At 38.0% G+C, this 19,853-nt stretch overlaps 1 protein-coding gene across 2 annotated transcripts in view; it reads right to left on the reverse strand.

Annotated features, from left to right (window-relative positions):
* The window catches only part of LOC129002199 (probable RNA helicase armi), a 44,487-nt gene that overhangs the window by 19,374 nt on the left and 5,260 nt on the right, over positions 1-19,853 (reverse strand). The window contains exons 2-17 of one of the 2 annotated variants that reach the window (XM_054429837.1): positions 17,780-18,060; positions 16,816-17,050; positions 16,160-16,377; positions 15,320-15,447; positions 14,880-15,091; positions 13,451-13,648; positions 9,505-9,662; positions 8,868-9,029; positions 8,336-8,479; positions 7,913-8,047; positions 6,106-6,251; positions 5,304-5,530; positions 2,567-3,678; positions 1,978-2,192; positions 1,403-1,573; positions 858-1,138 (exon numbers count right to left, since the gene is read on the reverse strand). In XM_054429837.1, coding sequence (XP_054285812.1) covers positions 858-1,138; positions 1,403-1,573; positions 1,978-2,192; positions 2,567-3,678; positions 5,304-5,530; positions 6,106-6,251; positions 7,913-8,047; positions 8,336-8,479; positions 8,868-9,029; positions 9,505-9,662; positions 13,451-13,648; positions 14,880-15,091; positions 15,320-15,447; positions 16,160-16,377; positions 16,816-17,043 — 3,735 coding nt within the window. In that variant the 5' untranslated portion in view covers positions 17,044-17,050; positions 17,780-18,060. Of the gene's footprint in view, positions 1-857; positions 1,139-1,402; positions 1,574-1,977; positions 2,193-2,566; positions 3,679-5,303; positions 5,531-6,105; positions 6,252-7,912; positions 8,048-8,335; positions 8,480-8,867; positions 9,030-9,504; positions 9,663-13,450; positions 13,649-14,879; positions 15,092-15,319; positions 15,448-16,159; positions 16,378-16,815; positions 17,059-17,779; positions 18,061-19,853 lie in introns of both variants that reach the window. The other variant, XM_054429838.1, reaches the window with a different exon arrangement.

Here is a 19,853-nt window from a genome sequence, read left to right on the forward strand (position 1 = left end):
CTGGATGTATTGTAATAAGTTTACATAATTTACAAAATTTGTAATTGTTTGATTTTTTACCCAACCCGCTATGTTAAACTTCCCTATCCCATGCGTGATGTAAACAACTTCTTTACTTCATGAGTGAAGTTAAGTTTCAAAAACTCACTAGTGAAGTAATGAGACTCATTTAATTAACATTGAGTGCCCAACTAAAAAAAAAAAATATACTTCTATGGAGCCAAAGACGTTCAACGCTAGAAATCAGCTGTGCGCTTGAATTTGATTGTTATGCTTTAGAGAATTTTCCTAACCTAGCTTTTGTTAGTAAAAGACCGTTACTGTTAGAAGATGAGTGAAATGGATAATGAAAAATATTGAACGTAACCCCCTGTATATGGTCGGGTTAGGTAAAATCTTGTACGTTACACGTTAGCAAGAGCGTGTTTACATCACTTAGGTGAATTATGCAACTCACTTCCACTCGTTGCACAACATTCACCTGCATGATGTAAAAACGCTCTTACTACTTGTGTAAGGTGTAATGTACTATTGTACATGTACAAATGTAAAACACAAATGTTGTGTATTAAATCACAATGTTTTGAATTTTACTTGAGTTTCTATTTTCTTGTTATATTTATACAACACAAATACAATAGTCAAATATGACGCATAACAACATTTGCAACTTATTTCAAGGGAATTGTGTATTATTTACTGTAGTTAGGTATCAATGGTAGTGGTAGGTACTGGTAATGAAAACCAAGAAAAGAATTGATTTTGCTGAAGAATTAGTTAAAGATACGACAAACCACTAATTAAGACTTTAATATAGGATAATTAGGTTTTAAATCCCATCCAAATAACCGCATTACCTTAGGTATCAGATCTCCATGGTAGAACATGTTGTTGGGCAGTTGCAGTATCTCTGGGAGAGAGCGGTAGTTGTAGACCAGTCTAGTGACTAGATGGGGGTTGTATCCACCAGTAGAGGGGAAACCAACAACATCCCTGCAGTAAAGACTGCGCTGCAGCAGCCGGGACAAGAACGACTCTCCTAGACCAAAGTGTTCAGCAACTGAGCTAATCACCACTGGACCGAGCTGCAGAGGGTCCCCCGCTAAAATGGCTTGGCCGTGAGACTTGTGTAGGAACACTGCAAGTGAAAAAACAGTTCAATTTAGCTTCAGAGGAAGTCTGCTATCCACATGATCACACACTTCATACTAATAATGGGGTGGCGGAATAGTACCTGGAGTTACACACCACCCAGGTTAGTGACGTTTAATTTTTCGACCAAATCAGGTCTGGCATCGTGGGATAGGTCGTCAACATCTTCCTCGTCATCACTAAGTCTTAACTACTTTGCTTACTGTAAACTGAAAAGCAATTTGCATGCAATACTAGTGACGTTAGTTACCTAGAGGTATAAGAATCTCCGGTTCAGTAGCTTGGCCGGCCTCATCCACCACAACATGTGTGAAGTGTCCCTTGGGGAAGCCCATCTGGTAGAGGACAGCTAGGGCGCCACACGTACCCACAGTCACCCTGTGTCGACCAATAGCATGGCGGGAGATGTTCACTACACCTTCTATACAACACAATAAACTAAGAGTCATGTTTGATTTTAAAAGAAATTCCAAGCTATCTATTTAAGATTAAGATGAGTCTGGAATAAATTAAACAATACTATAAAAAAATTAGCTTTTTGGTCTTTTTAAAGAAGACCCAGCTCACTTAAATCATAAGGATAAAATAAAATGGTTGTGCTGAACAAACAACTAATCAATAACAAAACTATAATAAAAAGCATCACAAACCAAATTTTCAAGCGTCTTTGGCATTACGCTTGCCTGACTCCAAAACACAATTGTTGGTCTCCTCATATCGAGACCAAGTAGTTTTTCAGTGATACTTTTGAAATATTTAGCACCATTTAATACTATGAAGAATGAAGTACCAAACATCCACCCTTCAATAATCAGGCATTGTTACCTTGTACATGGTTGGGCACAGGCATCCTCTGCTCGTCTCTAGCCTTGATATCCGCAGTACCACAGTAAGGCCGCAGACTGTCAGGTACTCTGCCCTGGTCTGCGTAGTGGAAGCTGCAGAGCCGCAGCAGATCTCCTGCAGCCAGCAGTCCACTCTGCAGCAGCCTCTCGCACACCAAGTCTGCTGCGGAGTTGCTAGGAGTCGCTACCAACAGTCTAGAAACAACCACATTTTTTAAGAGGTTGGTACCCTTTTAACTATGCATTTGCCTATCCACATGGGCCTCAGGGTTCTGCTTGGAAACATTGACTTTTGGATACTGAAGTAGGCATACCATGTATATGGACTGGTTGTAGCCAGGTTTTTTTATTAAAAAAGATCATAGTTGAAAGTGCCGCTCACAGATTGTGCTGCTGACATTGTTCATATTACATAAAAGATAAAAGATACTATAGCTATAAGATATACTAGAGAAAAGATACATTAAAAAAATCAATGTATCAAGGACATTTCTGGGAGAAAGTGTGTATTCAGAAGGTGTAGATACCCTACTTTAGGACATTAATACGAGCCACAGTGGATAACTTACCTACTATCAGGAATGAGGAAGTATATTTGGAGAATCGCTTCAACAACTGTGATGGTTTTGCCTGTGCCAGGAGGTCCAAAAATAACATAAGGAAGAGGTCTCGCTTCACCTTTCAGTATATTACGGACAGCTTCCTTTTGATGGTGGTTCAGTAGTGGGTTAAACCATCTGATTTTTGTCCTTTTCCACAGCGGAATATTGGAAACACTTTCTTTTTCAATTCCCAATTTCATTTCAGTGTTAGAGTTCCATTTTATTTTTTGTTCTTTCTTTTGTCTTGATGATTGGTTTTCTATGTTTTTTGCCCTTGTGTTTTTTTCTTTCTTTTGTTCTTTGCTGGATTGATTCTGATTTATTTCTTCGGATAAGTTTTTCTTTTTATTACAACCTTGTGTTTCCTCAATGGTTTGAGTAGATTTTTTGTCCTCCGCAGAAGGTAAAGGTTTGATATCTTCTTTTAAGACATTGCTATGTGATAGCAATGTCTTTTCTATCTCTTCTAATGTTTTCATTTCAGTTTTTCTCTTCGGTACTTTTAATCCCATTATGCGTCGAAACACATCATCCATTTCTTTAGAACCTTTTTCTATCGAATGGCAATTTCCATTCTGAAGAAACCTATCCACAACTGAAACTCTTGGGGGAGATGACACTTTTGGGATTTCATCTTTCAGTGGTAACTTTTCAAACATATCTGATACTCTACTCTTTTGACGCTTGTTTTTAGATCGGTTTGTCTTTGAACTATCAACATTATTTACATTATTGATTGCAGAGTTTACACTGTCCTCGATACTTTGTTCAGAGGAAATAAATGTTTCAATAACTGATTTGTCTAAACCATTTTGGTTGGTGCCTGTGTTTTTACTGAACTCTTGTGTGGTATTATCAATTTCATTCACTGACTTTTCTAAACTATTTTGGATTGCACTTTCTTCTTTGGCAATACCTTGAGCATTATCACCACCATTACTGATATTATTGTCACAGTCTATATCAATTGCTTCACTGATATGGGATGAATTTTTATGATTAATATTATTATCTGTATTAGATTCAGACTTGATAGTTGCACCAACTGAATTATGATTTGCTTCGTCAACAATTATAACCTGAAAAAAAAAACTGTTATTAAAAATCACACAAAAGAATTAGGTACTTAATTTAATCTAAGCCACCAGTCCTGACTCCTGAGGGACTTGGATTGAAAACTGCCCTCTATAATCAGTGTTTAAATAGGGTGGGGGACACCACAGCAACTAAACCAAACCACTGACGGCAAGAAAAGACATTTTTATTTGAAAGTTGTTCTCGAATAGGTACTATTATCACAAATGCCGCTAATGACTGTGTGCCCCTAAAGAAAATGTGAGCTGTTGAAATGCTTTCTCTGTATTCACATTTTGTGTAAGTCTTTTTGCTTGCAACATAGTCAGGTATGTTTTCGGTTTCTGATTGGTAAGTAGAAAAAAAGTAATGCTGAGACAATACAGTATTCTTTTTGGGCCATAGCATTTCGCCAAAGGCTTCAACTAGCTGTTCATACTCCACGTCTTTGATCTTCTTTGTAGGTCCTTTGAATGCAACTAAGTTGTAATGGATAGAACCGATTGATGCACATAGAATTTGAGTTTTTTTTAGTTTTGTTTGATACATTCTTCATGCTGAGATAGTTGTCAAATCGTTCAATATAGGCTGAAAATCTTTCTTTTTCTGAGATGTAATTTTCAAATGGATCTGGTGTGTTATTTTTTATCTTTAGTTCCTCAAAAAACTGAAATAAAAGATCCATTTGTAGTTTCTGCCCTTCCAAGAATTTGTCAAATTGTTCTGAATTCATTTCTCTTCATTGAATTCATGTTCTGACAACGAAACATAGACAGGAGGCGTAATCGTGATAATGACCGCAGCAACAGTGGTGCATAATAGCATTGACTTTATATCTACACAATAGGCTTAACTCATCACAGTCAACCTGACCCTGGACAATCTCAACTATTAGGTTACAAATGCGCCCTAACACTACCCCAAAACGACTTTTCATTCTCAATTGGCCCTCTATCAATGACCTGTGTTGCCTGTACAGCGAGGCATTTTGAGTAGGAGAAAACCGGCCAGAATACTTTAGGTTTATCAATAACGAAGATAAACATGGTCTGAGTTACACATCGGTAATCTTTGAGTTGACTCTTTTAAACTCATTGTAAATATGACTGTTATTCGTTTTGAAATAACTCCTGTAATACTTTGCAATTGCTCGAATTCGAGCAACATGTACACTAGTTAGAAATTATAACACAAACTACTTAATTCACTTTAGGTTAATAGGAAGTTAATTAGTCCATTTAAACGACATTTCTCTTTTGGTCTGTAAGCAACGTTATGATCATTCCTGTTGGTCTGTGGGAGTAACCGGACCGACAAAAATGTGCGTCGCTCGGTAGCGAACATGTTAAAGCATTGTACAAAGTTTATTAATCATGAACGATTTGAAAATAAGCCATGTATCATGTATCTAGTCATCACTATTTAGTAGTTACCTCCATGTCTCGCTCTCTAGCTATTCCCGAATCAACCCTTGCTTTGGCAAATTTCCCTATAGAGAAGAAGCTATGATGCCGTTGGTGGCACTGATATGCCTAAGACTGTTTTCTATGATAAAGCTGTAGCCATTATAAATAAATAAGTAAAAATAACTCTCTGCAACCTATCACTACTCAAAAAGCTCACTACCCACCTGAGGCGGCTGGTAAGTAACTTTGCTGGGAAACAACCACTCAGCACATAAGTTCTTGTGTCCAACATGCACAGCCTGGTGCAGACGTCTGAAGGAAGTACGGTTAGATTCAAAGTTGATGGAGTAGACGCCACTACAAGTGTCGTGGAACGTAGGGTTGAACTTAAGTAGCACTTCATTACTCAACACTTTGTGGATGAACCCCTCATATGCGACAGTGTTATTGTCTGCAAACGGATAAAAACTGATGAGTCGTCCAGTAGAAAAGTAGCTAAATGTTCGAGGGCAAGATGGAGTTATCAAAGTTTTGGGAAAGTTTCTAGTCAAGTGTAAGTAAAGGTACAATTTGCAGTGACTAGCCAGTAGTGAAAATATATAAGGGAGTGGCGCCTCAAAAATTAAAGCAGTTTAGAGTGAGAGGGTCAAATTCAATTTTGTCAGTCCTATAACATGTTATTTCAGAGTGTATAAGAATAAACAATTAACCCTTTAAAAATCTGCAATTTTCAGTGTACTTTTACTGTTAAGAAAGAACTATTATGCATAATTTATCTGTAATACATACAAATTATACCAGTTTCTCATTTCTTCTAACTTTGTAGAATACTAGAATAGTAAAAAATTAACTATTTCATTTGTTGGTCCTTGCTCAAATAAGTGACTATAAAAGCCTTAACAATTACAAAGACTTTTTAGTTTAAATATGAAGCTACGGACTAATACAAGGAGAGTTCCTTTTAAACAAGTTGGCAAAATCCCCTTATAAGTTTCCCTGCATCATGGACCTGTCAACATAGCACACCTGTTGCCCAAGAGTTAGCATCAGTCCAGGAAGGTCTTGCGATGACAGTGTCGCCAACCATCAGTGACGGGCGTCTCTCAGCCAACCCAGGTATCTCCAGGCTGAGATACTCATCTACACGGTGCAAGGCTGCTGTTGTGTCATACCTATAACACATCATAGAATTTTGACAATTTATGGAACTAGTGTCACCACTTTCAAGATGAAGATTGAGGTAGTTGAACCGAGTGTCACCACTTTCAGAATGAAAATTGAGGTAGTTGAACTGAGAGTCACCACTCTAAGAATGAAAATTGAGGTAGGCTAGTTGAACTGAGTGTCACCACTTTCAGAATGAAAATTGAGATAGTTGAACTGAGTGTCACCACTTTCAGGATGGAAATTGAGGTAGTTGAACCGAATGTCACTACTCTCAGAATAAAAATTGAGATAGCCTAGTTGAACTGAGTGTCGCCACTTTCAGAATGAAAATTGAGTAGTTGAACTGAGTGTCGTCACTTTCAGAATGAAATTTGAGGTAGTTGAACTGAGCGTTGCCACTTTTAGAATGAAAATTGAGGTAGTTGAACTGAGAGTCACCACTCTGAAAATTGAGGTAGGCTAGTTGAATTGAGTGTCACCACTTTCAGAATGAAAATTGAGTAGTTGATCTGAGTGTCGCCACTTTCAGAATGAAAATTGAGGTAGTTGAACTGAGTGTTACCACTCTCAGAATAGGAATTGAGTTAGTTGAACTGAGTAACTTACAGAGAGTGTTGATGTCAATCACAGATTTCTTTTGAGTGGTAGAAACTTAAGAACCAAGCCAAATTGAAAGGACCCCTTTTTACACTGTTGCATCTTTTATGTCACACCAAAATAACAATACCAAAAACTTAAGTCACATTCTGACAGCAGGGCTCTGTGCTATGTTCTATTTGATTTGAATAAAAGATTGATACAGCTGGTCCATATAGAATGGATGATTACTACTCTCAAGAAGTCAATGAGTGAATTCATTTCATTTCAACAGGTAAATTTTTATAATACATGCTACTGTAGGGCTTCATCATACAACTGAGGGTCTACTGACAAGAGTGACCATGAAATGTAGAAAATCTTAAAGCAATTTATGACTAATTTTATTACAACAAAGTTTTAGTAGATTTCTCTACCCAAATATCACATGGAACCTTTGTAAAGAGCTCTTCTATGCATGGGATATTACATATAATTCCTGTGTGTCATGTGGTATATTGATGGTTGTAATTATTTTACATAAAGTGCATAACTAAAGGATTTAAACTGCATCAATGTTCAAAAGTTGTTTCTGCTTAAACAGGGGGAATACTTTAATACTTTAAACTTAACACACGTTAGATTTAACACTTTTTAATGAAATGGTGACTATACAAAGTAGGTATTTTAAGCCAAATATGAATGGAGATGAGTGTAGGATGAGTGGTGCAATCTTGTAGTCTTGTTAGTGACTAAGGTCGACTTATTCCTTAGACAATGCTGTTAATTAATAGCCCATACAGCTAATGGCAGCTAAGGGACCTACAGTTTATAGTGGAATCCGAACCACATTTTTGCCTTGGTTTATACAAATTGGTCTAATTTTCAGGATAGTACTGTGGATAGTCGTACTCACTCGTGCGGACGTTAATACACACCAGTGAGTATCGCATCCACAGTGCATGCCTATAAATATATGCCACCCGTCTTGAAGAACATGGTTCACAAACTAACTCTAAATATATTCAAAACATTAATGTATGTACTTGTTAATATCAAATTATTTGTAAAAAGGTAAGTTTATCCTTACCGGCTTATGTTTGCTCTGTGTGCCACTTCCTCAACATGTATAACCTTGTCCCATCTGTCAATATAGTTCTGGCCATTCAAGGATCCCGCAAGAGAAGGATATTTCTTCAGTAGTTCAGCAATCACTTCATATGTCCTGCACAAACATTTTTACTAAGTAAGTATAGAATAAGAAAGCAACTTGTATTCAACTAAACGGTTGTTTGATTTAAGTATTTAGTTTCTCAGTCAAAAAATATAGTCAAAGGCACAGACTAAGAGGTTTCAGAAAAGACTAAATTAGCTAATTATTGCTATTTTAAATCCGAGAATTTGTATGTTATGGGCACCCAGTATTTTTAGGACACATAATAGTTGCCATTGAATGCTTCATACAAATACTAAAACTTCCAGATTAGTAACAACCGTGACACACTGTTATTACCTGACTGCTTTATCAGACCCCAATGCTATCCTCTCTAGTTCTTCGGGTATAGTGAATCTTCCTAAGTGTACAGGTACAAAATTTGCTGGCTTGATTGGCCTGACTCCGGGGACGATGAATCCGTTTCTTGTTGCCAAAAGTTTCCTATAACAATAAAAACCAATCAATCAAAATATTCCTTATTCCTATTGTACATGATTTACATGAACTGGGTTGACAATAATGACTGAAACAATATACATCACAACATGTCGTAGCATTATTAAAAACTATTCTAGAAATTCATAAAATTCCCCTTTTTGTAATAACTATTATTACAAATACTGTAGATTAAAAAATTCCCCAATCATATTACAGCATTTATAACATCAAAATTTAAACAATGCAGGGACAAAAAAGTTTTTAAATAGTAATAGGGTCATATTTTGTTTGCAACTTCCTAGCACACTAAGCTGTGTGAAACAATCAAACACAATAACTAATCTTACTACTTTTTACTACTTTGTTACACCTTTAACAAATCCAGACCTACCTTACAGTGAGAGGTTTTTGCTCAGTTTGCTTGTACCCACTTTTTCTACTTTCGGCCAAGGAAGTAGTTAAAGACGCACTCTGAACGTCCACTGCCAATTGTCTTCCAATTTCAAACCCTTCAAAATGGAATCTCAACAATTCACTGGATCTTCCTACAAACCTGTACAGATAAAATGAGAGTGTATTAATATTATTTTGATATTTTTAGGGGGTGGGGATGAGGTTGATTAGGGAGTTTGTGATGGAGGAAATTTAGTTTAGCTATAGCTTACATAAAAAAAATTAAGTTTACCAGCTTTTAATTACATCATCAAACTAAATTGAAAACAAAATCATCCAAACATTGTACGGAGTACATTTTGAAACCCACTAAGCTTAACCTCGTCTCACTTATAAATCTTCCAAAAATAAATAGGAAAAAATTTGTACATCAACTAAATTGAAATATAGATTCATATGATATGAGAGGCTACAGCTGCAACACTACCTAACTTATCATGGTGGGTGTATTTACTATTGAAAATACTATTGTGAAAATCAGGACATTTTTCCCTATTAATTGTGTTTCAACCTGTAGGCCTACCCAAAACACAACATAAAGGGCAGTCCTATAGGCTACAAGAACTGACACCTACCTTCCCTGTACCTTAGAAGTGACATGCAGTGTGTCATGGGGCTGTAGGGTGGTAGGGAGAGGGAAGGAGAACGGTGGAAGCTGAAACTGTGACTCTCGATTTGTCTTCTCTACACCAATCAGCGTCTGAGGACTGGCACCTTCATTACTTATGTCAATCTGAAACATAGGACAGCTGTTACCATAAAAAACAAGTGAGGTGCAATCTCAACTCTATATCTGGCAAGCTGCTAAGAAACACATTTTGCAAGTGATGAGTAAGATTAGAGGTTCATCGAAAATGCATCAAAATTCTGATTTGATTCGAATCAGTGGTGGTCAAAACCCGATTCTATTCATGGGGGAATCAGTATCCATACACGAAAACGCCTGCAGAAAGTCAATGCAATACCCGCAATACAGGAGCGCGTTGTTGTTGCGTTTCCTTTGCGAAGGTGTTCTTATTTAATTTTTTGCAAGTAAATATTGCTTTAATTGTTTTATAATTTTTTGTTTTGACATTGCAAATGATGAGAAGTGTTGTTAAGTGTAAGCAGTGTTAGATATGTTTTACTATTGTAAACATAGCAAAAAAGTCACTCCAAAATCATTCTAAAAACAACAAAAGTCTGAAAAACTGTTACTTTATACTCAACTAGTAAGACTGATATTTTAGAATGACAAATTTGGTATTTTTGTAGGTCTGAAGCTATGTATACATTGTAGTTTTTAGGTCTGATTCTAACCTCTCATTTTATCAATGTAAACCAATTAAAAGTTTCAGTATACATCTTACAAATGTTTTTATTCGTCTACACCAAAATATATCTTTATTTGTAAAATCAATATCATAACTATAAAATAAGTAGCGTGCTTAACAATATATGATTCTGCAAGTAAAAATTATGAAATAGGTAAATAAAGCAGTTCACTGACATTTCCAGAAATATAGGTTCTTCTATATGATTGAAAATAAATATTTTTTCACCTAAAACTCATATAGGCCTATGTCATATGTATAAATAGGCCATCATACCAACATAACACAGGCCATAAATACCACATCAACAAGTGGTAAATTGTGATTATTGTTAATTCACTCCATTGACAGTGTGAATAGAAAAATGCTGTATTGCTTCGAATAGAGCTGCATTGATTCGAATCGAAAATCTTTAGAATTGAATCGAACATTTTTTGCTGCTTTGCACACCCCTAGTAAGATGAGCCTAACTTGGATCTTCCTATCTCGGTTCTCAACTCCCATCTTCCTAATTCGACATCGACAAACTCCAACAAGCCTTTTAACCCCTTGGGTATCCAAACAATTTAAATAAAATCTATATTAGTGCAAAGAACAGATTTTTAAAAATGTTTCATTCATAAAGCATTGTTGGCAAGCTTTTTCACACTATAGATATTTTTTGAAAACAGTTGATTTCCTGGGTGTTGGGGCAGTGCATAGGAAACAAAACTTAAACAAACGTAACTCCTGTCCGTTATATGAAGCCATTACTAAGTTTACCAAATCCTCTACTGTCTCACAGGTAAACAGCTAGCATACTCGTACGACGCCCCCATATGAAGGGTAAAGGCAACATTTTAACAAACACACTCATCCACTGATGCTCCAATCCACTTTATCCCGTTTTAATCCATAATATGTTTGCATTACATTTCTTTTATCGCAAGATGATGTATCTTGCCATCTCAATGATCTGGTATCTTAATTCATATGAATAGTACTGAGAGACCGAGTTTTACTAGAATTCAATAAAACATACATTAAATAAATTACTTATTGAATCAAAACTTTTGCAATCATTTTCATTGCCCAGTTGCATTTGGATAATTTGTTGTTCATCTTTCCAGTTTCAGTATTAGGTGTAGCAAGGTATTTCATTTGTTTGTCTTTGCTGCATTTTATTTTTTAATTTGGAATGTTTTGAATATGTCTATTCCTTTGTACAAAGAAAGGTCAATGACAATAAAATTCTTGATTCTTGTTTCAAATTTTCTAATATTGTTTGCTTGGAATGTGGGTGCATAATGCTTATTCAATAATATCTCTTATCCGCTGACATAGCAAATTTATAGGTTTCAAGAACACTATTAATATCTACCAAATAAACTAACTTATTACAACTATTGTTGTGAATGTTTAGTCAAAACTAACCAATGCAGTTATTTTTGATTACATGTCAAATCATATTATGACAATAAAAATAGAGATGGACGGGTCCCGAAATTTCGGGAATTTTTCGGGAAAAAAATATTCCCGATTATCGGGACGGGATTACATTTGACTCGGGAATTTTTCGGGACGGGATTTGGTCCGATCGTCGGCGATTTTTCCGCTTCGCGAGTGCCGATAACGCCGTTATTGTGAGCGATAGGTCCGCGAACGCAGGAGACGAAGTCATTTCGACGATTACGCCGTGACCACGGAGTCATAACGACGATCGCGCCGTGGCCGCGATTATTGGACCGACGATCGCACCGTGACCGCGAGTCATAACGACGATCGCGCCGTTACCACGGAGTCATACTGACGATCATGCCGTGATGGCGAGTCATACCGACGATCACGCCGTGACCGCGAGTCATACCGACGATCGCACCGTGACCGCGAGTCATACCGACGATCGCGCCGTGACCGCGGAGTCCCTCCGACGATCGCGCCGTTACCACGGAGTCATACTGACGATCATGCCGTGATGGCGAGTCATACCGACGATCACGCCGTGACCGCGAGTCATACCGACGATCGCACCGTGACCGCGGAGTCCCTCCGACGATTGCGCAGTTACCGCGAAGTCCCTCCGACGATCGTGCCGTTACCGCGGAGTCATACTGACGATCATGCCGTGATGGCGAGTCATACCGACGATCACGACGTGACCACGGAGTCCTACCGACGATCGCGCCGTGACCGCGGAGTCATACTGACGATAGCCCCGTGACCCCGAGTCATGACGACGATCGCGCCGTGCCCGCGAGTCATACCGACGATCGCGTTGTGACCGCGAGTCATAACGACGATCGCGCCGTGACCGCGGAGTCCCTCCGACGATCGCGCCGTTACCACGGAGTCATACTGACGATCATGCCGTGATGGCGAGTCATACCGACGATCACGCCGTGACCGCGAGTCATACCGACGATAGCCCCGTGACCGCGAAGTCATACCAACGATTGCGCCCTGACCGCGAGTCATGACGACGATCGTGCCGTGACCGCGAGTCATGACGACGATCGCGCCGTGACCGCGAGTCATACCGACGATCGCGCCGTGACCGCGAGTCATACCGACGATCGCGCCGTGACCGCGAGTCATGACGATGATCGCGCCGTGACCGTGGAGTCATACCGGCGATAACCCCGTGACCGCGGAGTCATACCGACGATCGCGCCGTGACCGCGAGTCATGACGACGATCGCGCCGTGACCGTGAGTCATACAGACGTTCACCCCGTGACCCGCGAGTCACAAGTTTCTATAGGTACCTGTAAATTGTTACCAATTTTTTGGTTTTTATAGATCAGTGCCACAAATGGTAAAAATTGATTTCGTATGTCTTTTTTGGTAACTGCAATACAGTACTTTCTTTTTATGCACAGAAAAAAATCCCGTCCCGTCCCGTCCCGAAAATCGGGAAGGAAATAAAAATCCCGTCCCGTCCCATCCCGAACTAAAAATTCAATCCCGTCCATCCCTAAATAAAAATAACCTGTAACAGCTTTTTTTGTTAACTGCCGCTATAAAATGTGTTGCCGATAACATGGACACTTTCAAGGGCTGTATGATAAAAACCGGATTTTCCTAGCATTGTAACCAACTTCAATCGATTTTCTCGTGACCAAATACCCCATATTCAACAAAAAAATCAAAAACTCTCGGACGAAAATAAAAGTTTGCTTATACATGCGCTTGTTTTAGATATAGGATTCAAATATTTGGCAACCACTCACCTTGATATCCTTCTCCTGTCCAAGGGAGACTATTCCAAAGTTGGTGTTTTCAGATATAACGATGCCTTGTTTGTCTTGTAGCAGTGATGTCAATGTTTGATCCTGTGATGACTGTATGGCTTTCTCCGAAGTTGCAACCACTTGCACTGCCCTCCATGTCAGTTGACCTTGATCACTTTCAATGCAGTAAACGGTTACCTGTTATGTGAGATCAAACACTGTTTTTTAGTTAGTGTCAATGCTATATTCGAGAGTGTGTTTTTTCTCAGCCCTTTAAATTCCTATAGCAATATATTTAACACAAGATTAACATAACAAATCATCCACTTAACAACTATCTATGTGAGTTTAGCTCAACAAAAGTTGAAAGCTTCACGACATGTGCTGTTACCTGACAGTCAGTTTAGAACTACAACTCTAGGGCTTTAAGTAGGCAAGTGTTGGGAGTACGGTATACTGTCAGGTCTATCTGATAAATGTAGCCTAAGGCGTTGTCTCCCGTACTAAGAGTCAGCGCTGAAGATTCAGGGTTTGAATCTCATCTTGATTAGATCTGCTGTGCAACTCTAAATACATTTATACTAGGGATGGACGGGATTGAATTTTTAGTTCGGGACGGGACAGGACGGTATTTTTATTTCCTTCCCGATTTTCAGGACGGGACAGGACGGGATTTTTTTCTGTGCATAAAAAGAAAGTACTGTATTGCAGTTACCAAAAAAGACATACAAAATCAATTTTTACCATTTGTGGCACTGATCTATAAAAACCAAAAAATGGGTAACAATTTACAGGTACCTATAGAAACTTGTGACTCGCGGGTCACGGGGTGATCGTCTGTATGACTCACGGTCACGGCGCGATCGTCGTCATGACTCGCGGTCACGGCGCGATCGTCGTCATGACTCGCGGTCACGGGGTTATCGTCGGTATGACTCGCGGTCACGGGGTTATCGTCGGTATGACTCCACGGTCAGGCGCGATCGTCGTCATGACTCGCGGTCACGGCGCGATCGTCGTCATGACTCGCGGTCACGGCGCGATCGTCGGTATGACTCCGCATGACTCCGCGGTCACAGTCAGGACGATCGGACCGAATCCCGTCCCGAAAAATTCCCGAGTCAAATGTAATCCCGTCCCGATAATCGGGAATATTTTTTTCCCGAAAAATTCCTGAAATTTCGGGACCCGTCCATCCCTAATGTATACATTTCACTGCTGTTCATACCCTTGACCGTCTAGTAAAATTAAATTCCCTCACACTACCACTAGTTTTTGAGCATCTTCATAAGAGCTCCTTACCAATGCTCAACATCGATACAACTCAGTACAACAGTTGGTCAAGGTCCTATTTTAAAAATGTTTGTTATAGATATTGAAAAACCAAATCACCACACTGTAAATCGTAGACTCACAAATCGGTGTTTACCTGATCCCCAACTCTGGGCAGATATCCAGGCTCACAAGCGTCTTTGCTGAACACCACCTCTCCATCTACAATGCCGAGCTGACAATCGGGTGTCCAGTGGCTCACCTGACCCTCGCGAGTGCAGCTACGCAGTGGACTCACCCGATCTACCATCAACACCGTGTCTCCCTCGGACTGGGGTTGTACCAGCGAGCTAAGACTCACCCAGTCACCTGTCAAAAATATCATCAGTGCTAGAGTTCTGAGTTAAACGGTTTAGTTTAGAAAGGATTGCCATGTCAAAAAACGTTAAAATTATCATAGTTGAATTGAGCCACAGAGAAGAGTGAGCTACTGTCAATTAATTACTGATCTCTTTTATATACAAAAACCTTTTAACCAAGCTAAACTTAATGAATTGCTTTACCTAAACAGTCAAGGATGGAAGAGCTCATACTCACCCTCTACAGGAATAAAATCTATCTCTACTGAGTCTAAAGAAAATTGGACATCCTCAGCAAAGACTGTTCGACCTTTTCTCCCTGTGATCTTCCCAATTACGTGTTTGTAAGCGGTCTCACACTCCTCCCTGCAAAATCAATGCCAAATTAACATAGAGGCCTACTACATCTACATAAGAACTTATTTTACTATTATGAAAATATTTAAATTTTCTTCAGTTATTTATTTGGTTAGTTTTAGACAATTTACATTTCACTAAAGTCAAAATTCCTATATATTTAATTTTGCATAGCATGAGCAATTTATTGAATGAGAGTAGGGAGAGAACAATTTCATTTTGTCATTTCAGCAGTGAGAAAAAATGTATAGCACCTACCATGATTCACACAACTACAAGCACACCAACATTACCGTCAAAGTGAGAGGGGAACCTGCATGATTGCCACAAATTATGATGGGAAACAAGAAAATCTTATCAGAAAAGTACAATGCGAATGCATAACCATAACCAGCATTACCATATTAACAGTATTAACATATATAAATGGTAATATTGTGAAAAAATCTTGGTAGGAGAGTGATTACAGTGCTCACCAAATATTCCAAAGGTTGCCAGTTTGATCCTGAGAAAGGTCAGAAACTTTTTGATGAATTGAAAATGGACCCAGTTGTCCTTGATAAGTGGGCAAAGTCCTGGCTAAAATACTGGTGGTTTTTAGTCAGTAATACACAATGCTCCTACATCCATATTTGAGATAAAAATATGTCAAATTGCATCCCCAAGTTAATTTTTACCATAACAATGGTAATAATAATACAATATTTTTATTGCCACTTACTTGACAACAGACTGCTGAGTGTTGTCTTCTTCTTCATCTTCATTTTTATCATCCCAGCGTTCATTGTCGACATACAACACCTTCCTGACAACCCAGTCACTATCCTCAGCTAAGCGGAAAGCAAGAAACACAACACGGTTGCCAACCTTAAGGTTTTCTGGAGCATTCTTCAACTGGAAGTACAAAGGGCGATTTTCTCCCTCTTCTCCACTAGAAGCCTGTATTAAATAAGATTATACAATCAAAATGCAAAAACTACAGTAATCGGTATTACAAGACCTGAAGGTGACTCTTAGCCAAGACCTTAAGCTGGTAAATGAGTTAGAAAACAATAGGCCTACTTGGTCAGACAGGGGAGCAGGCTGGTCTATGAATTATTAATTATTTTGGTAGAGCACAATGCTTCAATTACCGAAGTCTTGTATTCGAATTCTCGCAAACACCAACGGCTTTACCAGTAATTCTACGACCCTCTTGGCCTAGCCTGAAGTAAAATGTAAAACAATTCCAAACTAAAGCTAGCACCATAAAATGTAAAAGAACGTTTTAAAAATTAATTTTTTTTAAATTGGCAAAGTAAGTTTTGAGTTTTAGAGTTTTTAGAGTTTAGGATTTGCAGGGTAACAAAAAACAAATAACTATGAACAAGGACTTACACTAGTGATGTATCCATGAGTCTGATACAGTTCTGTGATGACTCCTGTCCTGTGTTGACAAGCGACCTGGCCTTCAACGGTGTTGTCAACCTTAACGTCATCTTCAAGGTCGCTGTGGTGTGTTTCGTCCTCAGCATCTAACACTGCTGCCACTGCGTCCCAGTCCACCTGAGGCTCTGGACGGCTCAGTCCCAGCAGCTGACCTACTTTGGTGACTGCTGACCACATCCCGTCCCTGTAAAACTGCAAACGTTAGGTTATTCTATAGGATGAGGTAGGTTGTTGGCTTGCTTAAACCATGAAATTTCTTTACAAAATTGTATGTATTATTACATGTATGTACCTCTCAATGCCAGTGACCACTGGTTGCCAAAAAAGTGCACACCCTAGTTGTTCCAACTGACAGCACCCTAAGTCTGTACATCACAGAGAGTAGTAGAAGGCGGATGATTTAGGTACAAAATGGTAGGTATAAACACATTTACTTTTAGATACCTTGATATCTAATTCATTGACCGGCTGTAGCCATTTTTTAATTCAAATATAACATAGTTGAACAGCCTATCTCAGAGTGTGCTACTAGTTTTTGATACTAAGAAAGTTGACGTCATATAAATGTTATATTTTACCATCATTAACTGGCTCAGTATAAATAGAAACCAGTAGGCCTAATTCACAGCAACAAGCACTCTTTTGGACATTAATTTAACAACTGCATTAATTTCAAATTTCAATTGTAAAACTGGCTACAGATTTAACATAGAATAGGATGTTATATGGAATGGGACGTATCCTTCTACTCATAGTCAAAAGTATTTAAATATGTCCATGATCCAAGACACTTAGTCACAATCAACTATATGATATTCCACAACGCTAAACTGTGTTGGCTTGCAGGCAAACTGCAGTCTAACTAGAACATTGAATCCCCTACAACAGCAAAGTATAATTTGTTTATAAGAACCTTTTACTGTCCGATGTAGATATCTATGGGTGAATATCTCCAAGAAGTAGTCTGGAGAAAGTCAAGTTCTTTTCTCAAGTTTTTAAGTCGCTTCTGATGCGCTTCTTTCTCTATCTGAGCACTGCTTTTCTCAATGGCTTCTTCAAATTTGAGTCTGCTCAGAATTATGGATGATGTGTTGTTAAGACTCGTGTTCAATGTGGATCCTTGATTGTCACTCTGACTCGGAGAAGACAAAACAGCTTTTGGTAGAGAATTCATTGGTGCCATAATCCCATTACCTACAAATCAAACTAATTTTTAGTGTCCTATTATTACGTTTTATAGGAAACATTGGTCATACAATTTGCAAGTTTTAAAACGCTTGAGATCAGTACAGTAATTATTTCCTTAACACTCACATATAATTAAAATCATGCATTTTTTATAATATTAAATTGTCAATTCCAATTTGTTATTACGATTTAATTAAGGCCCTGTCACACAGTGCTTGTTTCAGTAGCTAGTTCTAGAAGTCCTGTCAGGCGGAGCTGAGTAACTAGCGCTACAAGACGGGTTTGGTGTTGGGATTGGCAATGTATGTGAAAACAAAAATAATGTTAATTGATACTGAGAGGTCTTACCTAAGCAATCCTATTTGATCAATCCAAAATTAATTTGGGACCCGGAGATCCATCATCAGTTGGAGTCTAGGTTGACAAAATTTTTTTTATTATGGAACTTCGGATCTGAAATTAATTTCGGATTGATGAAATAGGATTGCTAAGGCAATACCTACCTTTCAATATCAATCAGTTATAGGATGCAATCCAGAGGCTAAAATGATTGATAAAAATAATATCGTCTGTTGGCATTAGACATATATTTTGTGATCAGTAACCATCACAAAATTAATACCCTTGCGCAGCAAACCTAGCAGACTAAGCGAATTTCTATTTACACAGGTGAATTTCTACTAAAATATTCCCTGAAATTTTCAGATTTATTTCCTATTTAAATAACTTGAATGAGTACTTAGGTTTGCTGCTACAGGGAAGATATTGAGGTGTGTTTTTTATTGAAATGTTGATAGCTTAGTATGAAATAAAGAAAATTGCCAATTTGATCAAAATATATCCATAAACAAGCAAATAAAACTACAACTGTTTATTTATCTCCATAAAAATAATATATGAGTTTTAAATTTACAGTTTTTGTTTTATCATCCCTGTAACCGTTAGGCATACACTAAAGCTTCAATATACAAAATTATTTCTTTTTTTTAAGCTCTACAAAATGGTCCGAAAAGAAATTGTGAAATTTTATATTTTTGGAGTCAAAAATGGGAAAAACTAATTTTTACCCCATAAACTCCCGTTTCCATAGTCCGGTCATGCTGATTCGAGAACAAGTTCGAATAATCGTAGGTTTACACGTTTTAACTAAATTTCATCAAAATCAAAACAGATCATTTTTGCTCGAGTTATCGCGCTAATGGGCATAGGCTATATATATACAAATATACTGTAAATATTCTGTGTATATGAATTTCAACGGAGGGTATTTTTGGCCTCTGGGGACCTCAAAACTAAAAAGTTAATCGGTCCCGGGTATAGGTCTTACCATGAGACGGTAATAGCTTATTCCCTATATATGGAAAATCTAACTAATATTATAAATGTGAAAGTTTGGGAAAAGCATGGGGACTGAAAAAACGTCTGCATTCTAATCAGCTGTTGCTTATTTACTTGTAATGTTTACATTTATTCCGAAAGTCAAAGTTGTTGAATAATGTTTCAAAATGAAATGTATTAGTTTAATTTTTTGGTTTTCCGTTTTTATAATGAGTGAAGTAACTGGAAGATTTTCCAGGAATCTTTTTTGTTTTCCGTTTTTAGCGAATTTCCCATATAGGGAATAAGCTATTACCGTAGTACTCATGGTAAGACCTGGACGCGGGACCGATTTTTTTTTTCGTTTTGAGGTCCCTAGAGGCCAAAAACACCATCCGTTCAAATTCATATATATATATATATATATTTGTATATTTATATATATATATATATATATATATATATATATATATATATGTGTC

This window comes from Macrosteles quadrilineatus, unplaced genomic scaffold (genome assembly GCF_028750875.1).
Source record: "Macrosteles quadrilineatus isolate MER2022 unplaced genomic scaffold, UCM_ALF_1.0 Scaffold_9__3_contigs__length_116548681, whole genome shotgun sequence".
NCBI lineage: Eukaryota > Metazoa > Arthropoda > Insecta > Hemiptera > Cicadellidae > Macrosteles > Macrosteles quadrilineatus.